The sequence below is a fragment of the Rhinatrema bivittatum genome, chromosome 13 (assembly GCF_901001135.1).
Source record: "Rhinatrema bivittatum chromosome 13, aRhiBiv1.1, whole genome shotgun sequence".
NCBI lineage: Eukaryota > Metazoa > Chordata > Amphibia > Gymnophiona > Rhinatrematidae > Rhinatrema > Rhinatrema bivittatum.
The window spans coordinates 19,949,788-19,962,501 of NC_042627.1; the positions used below are offsets into that span (position 1 = coordinate 19,949,788).

Consider the following 12,714-nt stretch of genomic DNA (forward strand, 5'->3'; position numbering starts at 1 on the left):
GAAGATGGAATCTTGTCTTCCGGCTTTGTCCAAGCAACAGTGGGCTGCAAAAGTATGGAGGGAACTCCAGGTGGCAGCCCTGCAAATGTCAGGAAGCGGCACCAATCGAAGGTGTGCTACTGAAGTCGCCATGGCCCTCACACAGTGTGCTTTAACACGGTCTTGAAAAGGAATGCCTACTTGCTGATAGCAAAAAGATATGCAGTCCGCCAACGAGGAGGAGAGAGTCTGCTTACCCACAGGTTGCCCTAATTTGTTGGGGTGGAACGAGATGAATAACTGAGTGCTCATCCTGTGGGCAACTGTACGGTCTAGATAAAAAGCTAGAGCCTGTTTGCAGTCAAGGGTATGCAGAGTCTGCTCCCCTGGATTGGAATGGGGCCTAGGAAAGAAGATAGGTAGTATGATGGATTGATTAATGTGAATCTCTGAAACTACCTTAGGTAAAAATTTAGGGTGAGTGCGGAGTACCCCCGGTCCTGCAGGAGTTTAGTGTAAGGCAGATAGGTAACTAGGGCCTGTAACCCACTAACTCTGCAAGCTGAGGTGATAGCCAAAAGGAAAATCACTTTCCATGTGAGATATTTTAGGTCACAGGAGTGAAGAGGCTCGAATGGTGGTTTCATGAGCCGACCAAGAACCAGATTAAGGTCCCAAGAAGGGGCCGGAAGACGTAAAGGTGGCTTGATGTGGAGCAAGCCCTTCAAAAAGCATGTTACGAGGGGTTGTACCGAAATAGGACATCCCTGACACCTTTATGGAAGGCGGCTACCACACTGATATGCATCCTGATGGAAGATGTCTTAAGACCTGACTCTGACAAATGCCATAGTCCAAAAACCATGGGATTGGACAGGAAAAGGGACCAAGGGTCTGAGAGGTGCATCATGATGTGTACCGTTTCCATTTATAGGAGTAGGATTTTCTCGTGGAAGGCTTCCGTGAAGCAATCAAGACACGGGAAACTGGATCTGAAAGGTTAAGTGGCTGAAGTATTAACCTTTCAACATCCATGCCGTCAGAGACAAGGCGTGAAGATTGGGATGGCGCAGGCATCCGTCGTTCTGAGTTATTAGGAGCGGGTCCTTTCCCAAGGGAATGTGCCTGCGGATGGAGAGATCCTGGAGTATGGGAAACCACACTTGGCGTGGCCAGTGAGGTGCTATCAGGATCATGGTTCCCTTGTCCTGACGTAGCTTCACCATTTATTATTTATTATTTTGAGTTTTTATATACCGACATTCTTGTATCAGATACAAATCAAACCGGTTTACATTTAAAACAGAGTATGCAGGAAAATAGGTTTCCTAAGTCAAATACATTGAACATATTTAATAAACAAGGGATTACTAAACACTATGAAAAAGGTTAATTAACAAAGGAAAACTTAAGGGAATTAAAATAAGCGTAGCACAAAAGATTGCACGAAGGGGTGCACAAAGGGGAGTGCCCCTTTGGCGCACCCCTTCGGCGCGCGACGCCTGGTGGAATGTTGCCTTTTACCGGCTCGCCACTGAGCGTGATGACATCAGTGGGGGCGGGTCTCTTCATCCCTGAGTTCACAGCATTCTCAATTTCACTAGGGTCTTCGAGAGAAGAGGAAGTGGAGGGAATGCATAGAGTAGACCGGTTGCCTACGAGAGGGAGAATACATCTCTGGGCTGAGAGCCTCTGCTGCGAATGAGAGAGCAGTAGTTGTCCACTTTGTGGTTCTGTGTGGACGCAAAGAGATCTGTCTGAGGATATCCCCATTGTTGGAAGATTGAGGCCGCTACTGAGGGGTTGAGAGACCACTCATGCGGTTGGAAAACGCGACTTAGCTTGTCTGCCAGTACATTGTCCACTCCCGGCAAGTAGGTGGCCTTGAGGTACATCGAGTGGGAGAGAGCTTCCACCCAAATCTGCGCAGCTTCCTGACACAGAAGGAAGGAGCCTGAGCCTCCTTGCTTGTTGATGTACTACATGGCCACCTGGTTGTCCATCTGAATCAGGATGACCTGATTTGATGGGTGATCCTGAAAAGCCCTGAGAGCATATCGCATTGCTCGAAGCTCCAGGAAATTTATTTGGTGTTTGGCTTCCTCTGGAGACCAAGACCCTTGTGTCTGAAAATCGTCCATGTGGGCTCCCCACCTGAGGTTGGAAGCGTCGGTGGTGAGAATGACTTGAGCATCTGGTAATTGAAAGGGCAGTCCCTGGAGGAGATTGAACTGATCTTGCCACCAGGCCAGAGACAGACGGAGTGGGTTGGTGATGTGGACAATGGTCGACAGATGCTGAACAGCTTGAATCCATTGTGACCTCAGAGTCCAATGCACGAGTCTCATGGTCAGGAGGGCCATTGGAATAACATGGACTGAGGATGCCATGTGTCCCAGAAGGACAAGGAATTGGCGAGCTGTTGCTGTTTGCTGAGACTGTAACTAGTAAGCTAGAGATACGAGTGTCAGCACTCGTTGCGGCAGAAAGGCTTTTGCCTGCAAGGTGTCCAAGTCTGCCCCAATGAATGACAAGGTTTGAGATGGGACTAAAAAGGATTTTTCGTAATTGACGAGAAATCCTAGAGAATTTAGAGTGTGTAGAGTCAAATCGAGGGACGACCGAGCAGCTTGCTGGGTTGAAGCCCTGATTAACCAGTCGTCTAGATAGGGGTAGACGTGAACACCTTCTTTCCTGAGGAAAGCTGCAACAACCACGAGACATTTAGTAAATACTCGTGGTGCAGACGCTAGGCCGAACGGGAGCACTCGGTATTGATAGTGCTTGGGGCCTACTAAAAACCTCAGGTACTTGCGATGAGATGGAGTTATCGCAATGTGTGTGTATGCGTCCTGGAGGTCCAGAGTGCAGAGCCAGTCTCCTCTTTGTAGAAGAGGTAGAAGCGATCCCAAGGTTACCATCTTGAACTTTTCCCACTGGAGGTACTTGTTGAGAGCACGTAGGTCCAGGATTGGACATACTCCTCCCGATTTTTGGGGGATCAGAAAGTACCGGGAATAGAACCCTAGGTCTTGCTGCGAATGCGGAACGGGTTCTATTGCTCTTGACTGGAGAAGGAGGGAGACCTCTTGATCCAGAAGAATGGAGTGTTCGGATGTTCTACACATCGGTAGAGGTGGGGAGTCCGGTGGCAGGGCGAGAAAGTTCAGGTGGTAACCCTGAGCAATGATTGCCAGTACCCATTGGTCAGTTGTGACTGACTTCCACATGTTGTGAAAGTGGCACAGTCGACCTCCCACTGGTATGCTTGGCAGAGGAATCTGGCTGCTGCTATCCAAGCAGAAGTCAAAAACCGGAAGCAGGTCCTGGCTGGGGAGCTGCTTGTGGTTTTTGCTTTCGGGCTTGGTGAGGCTGAAGCTTTTGATAAGGTCTCGTAGTAAGGGACCTTGCTGGTGGTAGATAGGCCTTCCTTGGATGATAGAATGACTTCGTAGAGTCCCTTCCTGAAGGGCTGTTTTAAGGAGAAGTCTGAAGGCATTGAGGAGAGCTGTTTAAGGGTCTCATGATGGTCTTTTAATTCAGCCACCAATCATTGGATCTGTTCACCAAACAGACTGTCTCCTACACATAGTAGGTTAGACAGCCGGTCTTATACTTCTGGGCGAAGGTCAGAAGATTTGAGCCAGGCCCACTGTCTTGCCGACATGGCAGCTGCAGACACTTTGGTAGAGGTGTCAAATATATCATAAGATGTTCGAATCTCATGTTTTCCTGCCTCAAATCCTTTGTTGACAAGGGTTTGTAGCTGGTCTTGGAATTGTTCAGGGAGGGACTCAGAAAGGTCCTGTATCTGCTTGAAGATGACCCTATTATATTGAGTCATATAAAGCTGGTAAGCAGCAATTCGGGAGATTAGCATGGCCCCTTAGAACACTCTTCGACCAATGTTGTCTAGGAACTTTTGTTCCTTAGCAGGTGGGGTAGATGAGTGAGGTTTCGACCTTTTTGCCCTCTTTTGAGTCAACTCTACTACAACTGAATGGTGGTCGAGCTGGGATTTTTGAAAACCTGGGGCTGATTGCACTAAGTAAGTAGTATCAGCCTTTCTGTATACTGGAGCAATTGATCCAGGATTTTCCCAGTTCTTTTTGAGGAGATCCAGAAGAACTTGGTGAATGGGTATAGAAGTAATCACCTTGGGGGCATCCAGGAAATGGAGTAACTCCATCATCTGGTGCCTGTCATCCTGTTCCGTCTGAAGTTGAAAGGGAACCAACTCAGACATTTCCTTCACAAAATTTATGAAAGAGAGGTCCTCTGGAGAACGCTTCCTACTTTCAGTGGGAGAAGGTGGTGAAGGTAAGTCATCAGTGTCTGTTGAAGTATCATCACCCCAAGTGTCATAAGGGTCAGCAGACTGACCTGTAGGACGAGAAGGAGGTTGGATACCTGAAGGTGCCGGGCGAGGCTCCGAGAAAATCAAAGGAATCCCCGGGGGCACCGATGATGGCATGGAAGACATCGGCGCCGGCATCGAAGGCGCCAATGGACGAATCGGTGGCAAGGGATGAATTTGAATCGATGGCTGAGGCAAAATACCCGATGGAGGAATGCGGAATGGTGTTTCCCCTCCCGATGAAGCTGCCAACGGGGAGGGCACCGGAGCCATCGGAGACCCGTGATCCATCGGTGGAAGGGCGGCCATTAGCGCCTCCATCCGGGATAGCGGTGCCAGCGCTGCGGGAATCGGGTCAATGACTGGTTCCACAGTTGGTGCCGGTGTCGGTGCCGGAGGAACCTGGACATGTTGCATCGCCTCGTCAATGGCCTCCTGAACCAGCCAGTCCAATTCTTCTCAGAGACCTGGAGCAAGCAGCCCCAGCTCCGGAACAGAAGAGGGAGGCAGAGGCACAGTCGGAGGGAGTCGGAATCGTGACTCCCAAACCCTGAATGGGTGAGGGTGGCCCCGATGACCCAGTTGCAGGAAGGGTTGGTGCCTTTCCTGGACGGGGCTTCTTCGACGGTGGCTTGGACTGTGGAGAGGTTGATGATTTCGCTCCCTTGACGGTCCGAGTCTTACGATGTTGATGGCGATGTTTTTCCCTGCGATCCCCTTGATCTTGAGGGGGAGCAGAGGGTGTCGACAGCCAAGAAGACATTGATGGCGGTCGGTCACCGGTCGGTGGTCGATGCTGGCACGAAGTCGACGGTGCCGGTTCCGAAGACGTCGATGCGATGGACGGTGTCGGGGTTTGAGCATGGAAGAGGAGTTCCATCTTCTCCATTCTGGCCTTACGACCCTTAGGTGTCATGAGGGCACATTTAGTGCAAGTCAGGACATCATGCTCACGGCCTAAACACATTACACAGACTCCATGGGGGTCTGTGATAGACATGGTGCGAGTACAGTCCTGGCACCGACGGAACCCCGATGCTATGGCCATAGAAAAAATTGAGCTGCGGTGCGGTCGACGGCCAGTAGGCCGCAAGGGCCAAACTCGACTGTAATCGACGGAAAACGGTCAAAAAACTTACCGGAGTACTGCGGCTAGAGAAAGAGGAGGGACCCCTGTGGGGCAATTTAACTGTAGATAATTCCGTGAGGAAAATTCCTGTCAGGAATCTCTTCAGAGCTCCTAAACCGCAAGGCTACTGCTGCGCAGAAAAGAGAAGACTGAAGGGGGACCCCTGCTGGCTGCAGGGTTAGTGCCATGCTGGGCATGCCCAGTAGGGGCCAGTCAAAATTCTGGAAACTTTGACAAAAGTGTTTCGTGATTGGGCTCCATCCTGCTGTCGTCACCCATATGAGGACTACCATCCTGCTTGTCCTGTGAGAAAAAGACCTACTTGAAGCTAATTGTTTGAAATCAGAGAAAGAACAGCTCAGAGGAAAAGCTTTTGGACATTGCCACTGGTTAATGAAATGCCTGATGAGCTGTTGCTTGTTTCCCGGTATTGTGTTCCCGGATTTCCAAAGATATATCAGACTCACATTGGGAACTGTGAGGGAAAGTATTTTTGTGTATATTCCTTAATGCAAACTCTAATCTTGTATGCTTTTATTGCTTATTCTCAGACTTATAAGTAAAACTTCTATGTTTATAAATAAGTGTGTTGTGTAATCTATGACAAAATAATCACCAATTTTCCTACCCACTACAAGCACTAACCTCAGAGGCAGTAATCTCTGCTATATACACCGCAGTCAGTACACGTATCTGGATAAGACAATAAGGGCTCCTGCACGTATCTTACTGTACCAACATTACCTTGTACAGGCAGCAATTTCCCTTACATGTTTCAAAATTATGCCCGTTCTCAGCTTACTGTGACAGCAATGGCATTTACAGATATATCTGCATGCTCACTCACCTTGCTGGGACAATAATGGTGTGCTTGGAAGTGCAGGATCATATGCTACACTCGCAGGTGGAACTGCTGGCACTGCAAAACTTTTCAGTGGATGAGAGGGTCGGACATGGGCAGTAGGGAGGTTTTGGCTTGAATCTTCCTCCTGTGAATTAGCTAGATAAGATCCAGTAGCTGCTTCTGGTTCTTGATGATCTCCACAGTATGTCTGAGATAAGGACCCTGGCATGTTTTCAGTGCTAGGCGTGTTTCGAATAGATTCTATAAGAGAAGAGTAAAAATAAGTAAATAAAAGATGATTCATTTTATTGTATATAAGTATTTTTTTTATGTTACTGCACTTTTCAGGATCACCCCTGGACTAGTTCAGTGACTTTTGACACTTTATACTGAGAATGCCACTTCAAATTAACTTTTGAAGAAAAATGAACAACATACAGGTAACGTCAAAAATTTAAATTTGCATGTCCGCGAAACAAGAGTGGTTGCTATTTGCACAGTGTTCCAGAGCAGACAGCAACAAATCTGAATATGTACAAAGCTTTATCCTCCATCTCCTAATCTCTTCTCCCTTTTTCTGAAGTTATTTTCCCATCCTAGCTGCCACTTACAGTGAGATAACATCAATGATCAACCGCTTGTGTTAAAGAATATAAATTTTTTTCAAAAAAGGGCTGACCCAATGGCAGTGTTGTGCACTGTTATCCAAAATATTTGGGCTCTCTTCTCAAGCCAGCTTCTGCTCCCTGAGCCAGTTGGGGATTGTAACACTGCAAAGGCAGTATTCACAGCTCTGGACAGCAAACTTTGCCATTGTGCAACCATGACACCTACTGGCCAACTCTGTCCACTCATGCACTAGATTTCATAGGGAGCTGTGATCTGTGGCCCCTGTCTAAAGGCTGATGCTGTAATGGTTAAGGTAGATGGGAGGAGGAGAGTGCATTAAACATGGGAAAAACTCTAGCTACTTGTGCATGAAGGCGCATAGTGCCATAGCCCCAATGAAGACCAATTTCAATTGAGCTGAAAGTACAAAGGAAGGGCCAAGCGAAAAAAGGGAGAAAAAAGATAAGATTGTCTTTTTTCCCTCAAATGTAGATTGCATTAAAAAAGTGACTCAATCAAGAATTACCACAATACCTACTAATAAAATATCAATTCTATTGTATTCATTTTATTGCAATATGGCATGTGATAAAAACTATAAACATACTTAGTGATGATAGCTAATAGACTAGAATCCATATTATTTCCATTTCTCTCCTCTCCAAAACTGGAATGCGATAGTCGAGAGATGTCATTGACGATCAATACTTGAGCCTTTAGTTACAAAATTAAGCGCTGCCTCTCCTTGAGCCCTTGGCTCATGCTTGCCTTATTCTTTATTCCTCTCACCTGTAGAACTGGCCCTGTCTGAATGGGAGATGGAAAAGCCCAGTGGCTGTGGGTTGACCGGATGGTGGAGATAGCTGCGGGTTGGAGAAGCGAGGCTGCCGGAGTGGAAATGATGGTGGGGGTTATCGAGGGAATGGATGGGATGGGCACTAATCACAGCTGTGAATGAATACAAGACAGAAAATAGGCTTAACATACAGACATGCATGCAGCCACATACAGATAAAAAAAAAAGTATATTAACAGACTGAAAACATTGTGCAACAAAAAACATGAATCAGGTTTTTTTTTTTTTAATTATGGATTTCATTTGCCATAAGTAACATACAAAAAAAATGTCCTCACTGCTAATGCATCACCTTCAAAAGTACTAACACTTTATATGGAAAAAAGTATAGGCTTTTGGTGTTTAACTACTTTTGTAGAAAAATATTAGTCATTTTGAAGAGTAGTTTACTAAAACACAGCTCTCAAATTAAGGATAATACATGCTTAATCCATGAAGATTATGAAATATTTTATAAAACATAAGAGAGAGATCAAATAATTGGAAGCCTGACGGATAAAGGTTTATTCTCCTAACTATGAGCAAGAGGAAGAGTTTCCATATCTCACATGCAAAACCATGCATTACTTTTCATAACTCCTCTATGGAGAAAGCACACACCTTTCTGCATTGTTTATGAACTACAATTTTGTTTAAGAGACATTACATTTATAAAATGGTTATATCAGGCAGTTTTAGCCTTGAGTGAAACTATCATAAAAATATTGACTACTGTGCATGCTAATTTGTCAAATTATTGATTTCCTGATGGATTCTTGTTGATTGATATGAAAGTGTATTGCAAAAAGGGTATTCCAATTTTAGAGCAATGCCTTAAAATTCTAAAAATTAAACTTTTTATTCTTCTTGGAAGTTTATTTACTGGCTGTTTAAAGATTTTACATAATGATTATGGACACTACATTTATAATATACATATATCTTGTACACAGATCTTCTGAGCACAGAAATGTACTGGTATGTTACTGGGAGAGAGGATTTTGGCAGCATCCTATACCACTTTGTAAAAATGAGCTTTGAACTGCATGTGTGATCAAAAAGTGACTTAAAAAGAAAAGTACATGCAGTACACACGCTTTGGGCCTAATTCAATAAATGTTAGTATGCACATTAAGACCCCCGTATATATGTTAAAAATAGCAAGGTATGCAGGAAGGCATTACTCTGCACCTTAAAAAGATCCTAGAAGACATTAGTATGAGCACACAAAAATAAGTGAGCCCATACATGCAAATGAAGTAATGTTATGTACAAATAAGGGTTTGCTGACTGCTTGGTAAATAATATGGTATGCTCACCCTCCATGCTATTTACTGAGCACTTGCTAATTGAATCTTATTTAATACCTGCTAGGACCTGATGTTAACTTACTAAAGGGAGCATGTTAGTTACCGAGCACAAGTTAAATAGTGTGCACATGTTAAACTGAGCATGCTTCTGAGAGGGCTCATCTAACTTATGTGTAAAGCCGTTATGTGCGTGAAAAATGTAAACCGTTTAGATTTTTGGATAAATGGTATAGAAATTAGATTAAATAAATAAACAAACTGGAAACAGAGGGACTGAAAAATGAAGGCCATGGACAGAAGATGATGACCCGTAGGCCCTTGGGGATGAATACATTTGACCACACTTCTCTTGCAAAACAAAACACAGCTAAGACATACTTTTTGAGGAAATTCTTACACACATTCATAACATAAATATGCCTTCTCAAAAAAACAAACACAAAAAAACCCCCCAAAACAGTGACATATCACATGGATGCCTCAAGCATTGTTCCATAGCTCACAATGTACAAGGCACAGAAATTTCATAGCTGTATGAAAATAGACAGGTTCCAAGGTATTGGCATGATTCTCAGGATTACTGCTCTCACTGCTGTGGTTATTCTGGCCACCGAGCACTGCAGGCATTCAGACTTCATCCTTAATAGCAGTATTTACCAGGGTTGGGAGGGGGAGCAGCCCCACCCCCCTGGCTAGTAAATAAAAGAAGTGGATCTTTTATGCAAGGGGGGGGGGTGGGGTTTCCCCTCAGGTTCAAGTGACACCACAGTTATTTCCTCACCCTTCTCTCCAATATGAAAAGAAAGTTTTCACAGAGTACCAGCAAGTAAATGGAGACATGGGAGAGAGGGGAGGAAAGAGACATACCGTACATACATTAATACTTTAAAAATAAATTTGCCTTTCTTCACACACAAGGCAAATGTATTTCCAAGCACTTCGGTTAACAGAGGACAAAAGTCTTTGTTGTCACGGGCATTCTTGTTGTGGTCAAAGGCAACTAGAGGCTTCAGGTTGAACTGCAATTTGCACCTCAAAATCTTTTTTCAAGCTGATCATTTGTTTTGGTTTGAGTACAGGTCACATTTCTTTGAGCTTTGAGGCCGTAGCTGCCTGTATGGTCCAGCCACTGAGGTGCCTAGAAAACAGGGTGGTTATACGGAGGAATGGTCAGATGCCAGTACACTTCTGAGTCACTGTGAACAGGTTCCTTGCTGGATACTCTCCTTTCATGCTCCCTATGACGTTCTTTTGCAGATTGTTCTAAACATATACTAATGTCATTTTTCTGCTCTCTTGGAATGCTCTGTTCTCTTATCTACTCACCTGGAGTGTAGGAGATCTCTCATGTCTTCCCTCTGCACTGATGAACAACCCCCACATGCCAGGCTTAATTGTATAACCCTTGGAAGCCAGCAGGAAGAATAAAGAGGAAAAGAGAACTGAGCATGCCCAGTTTGGTGTGCTCTTGCTATTTAGCTTACCCTCAGTGAGTAACATGCTCATAGTGTTTAATTAAGCATTTTGGCCTTTACGTGCATGAGAACAGTGTGAGCATGCTATTTCTGACAATTTTTACCATGAGCATGCCAAATCTTTTTGCGTTACTCATTAAATGGCTTTTTAACATGCATGTTTTATTTTGCAAACCTATGCTAAAATCTGTTTTGCACAAATTTAATTTCATAGACCCTTTTGTCACTTTAAAATGGAAATGCTACCAGAAATTTATGCTATTGTCTCCTTAGCTAAGACAAACAGCCAACTGTCTAATCATGCTATTAAAGAAAGAAGAGATCTTTAATTTTCATTGTGATTCCTAAAAGATTATTTCAATTTATAAAGTGATTCATTTTAACATTAATGTCAAAACATATTAAGCAGCTATAAAAAGCTCTTCTTTGTACAAAGTGATGTAAAGTATTAAGGGCACATCATAGTCAGGCAAATTAATTTTCATGTAAACATTCACAAACATAAAAATATGCAGTGTGTAACACTGACTAAAATTAACATATAATGTTGATGGGTGACCAGACCAGAGGATAAAAGGGTAGTAGGGCATTTGGAGGATTTACTATATCTTTCCACAAAGTTTTCATGCAGTTCATGACAGGCTATGCTCTCTTCTTATGCATCACAACATCAATATTCAGCTGAAAGGGAACTCTTGTTGAAATGCGTTGAGCAACCTTCATAAATAGCCTCAGTACGTGGCTTATTTGGTGAAGCCTGTGATATTCCGGGCTTCACCTGCCAGCTTACTGTTTTTGAACGGTAAGCTGGCAGGTGTCATCGCTACAGTGCACCGCACAGATAATCGCCGCTTCAATATATATACTGACCAAGAAACCGCTGAAAGAACACAGAAGGCTCGTTTCTTCCTGAAGGTCCCTGATGAAGGAGTAACAGACTCCGAAACACCAAGGTGTCGGAGGCAACACTTCAGGACTATTTGCCTTTCTCCTGCGTTCAAATAAGATAAGTGTGCACGCACTAGTGATTTCAAATTACACAGTGGTCGTGTCACATTCATAGCGCCTGTTGGTGCTAAAAAAGCGTTTATGCAACCCATGATTATACCAGCCCAGAATATCACAGGCTTCACCAAATAAGCCACAAATGTACTGAGGCTATTTATGAAGGTTGCTCAACGCATTTCAACAAGAGTTCCCTTTCAGCTGAATATTGATGTTGTGATTTGATTCTGGTTTTCAGCTGTAGCACGGGTCTTTTCTTTTTTTCTCTTCTTATGCATGACATCTGGACCAAACTGGGTGTAGTTACCAAATAAGAAAAAAGCATATGACTCTTTTTAAAGCAAGCTTACAGCAAAATATTTTTTAAAAATAAATTCAGTTTACAATGAATACAAGCAAAATAATTAAGCTGTTAATTTTTTTGTTCTGATTTGTTTCCTTTAGGACATTATTTAATACTTTTAAAAATTCTCTTTTACTTAGCTATATTCACCATTATAAATATACTGGGGAACTGCTCTGCTGATCCTAATCATATTTCAGTTTACACTACACAATACATGTAAAACCATGAACCTAAAATGAACAGATGAAGCATGGACATAGGAAAGAAGATTTAAAAGAATAGGTTAAGTGGCCAATAATAAAATCTTTTATTACAGAAAAGTGTAAAATAAAAGAAAGAAGATAATGTAGGACCATCACATAGGAATTAAACTAATAAAGGAAGCAAATGGAACCTGGAAACAAGTAAATCAAACTAGTGCTGTTCTTAAAGCATCTGTCCAATGCCATAACTTACTCTCTAAATATTAGGTAATTATTTTGCATACATATGCTCCCTCCATGAGCTGTATCATTTGTTCAGCTTATTATCAGAGTAACATGTGATATGAGTTTCAGGCACATCATAGCCAATCTAGCTATCAAGAATCATGCTATAAGCCTTCCTATTCAGCAAATCTTCTGCAATTGGAAGTATGTTTTCCTCTGTTTGATGATGCACTCTGACTGAGAAAGATTTTCTTCAGCAAGGCTGTCTCTATGGATTCAAGACCAGCAAATAAAAATGTACTTTGTGACTTTCATATTGTTCAGTTGTAATCAGAGGGAACAGATTTAAAATATGATGAATTCAAGCAATACTGTAGGTAATAAGTTATTTTGCAAT

At 43.3% G+C, this 12,714-nt stretch overlaps 1 protein-coding gene across 12 annotated transcripts in view; it reads right to left on the reverse strand.

The window, feature by feature from the left end:
• The window catches only part of NEO1 (neogenin 1), a 598,116-nt gene that overhangs the window by 34,375 nt on the left and 551,027 nt on the right, over positions 1-12,714 (reverse strand). For 10 of the 12 annotated variants that reach the window (XM_029574457.1, XM_029574451.1, XM_029574449.1 and 7 more), the window contains 2 exons: positions 7,708-7,866; positions 6,313-6,570 (listed from right to left, as the gene is read on the reverse strand). In XM_029574457.1, coding sequence (XP_029430317.1) covers positions 6,313-6,570; positions 7,708-7,866 — 417 coding nt within the window. The remainder of the gene's footprint in view (positions 1-6,312; positions 6,571-7,707; positions 7,867-12,714) is intronic. The other 2 variants (XM_029574458.1, XM_029574456.1) reach the window with 1 other exon arrangement.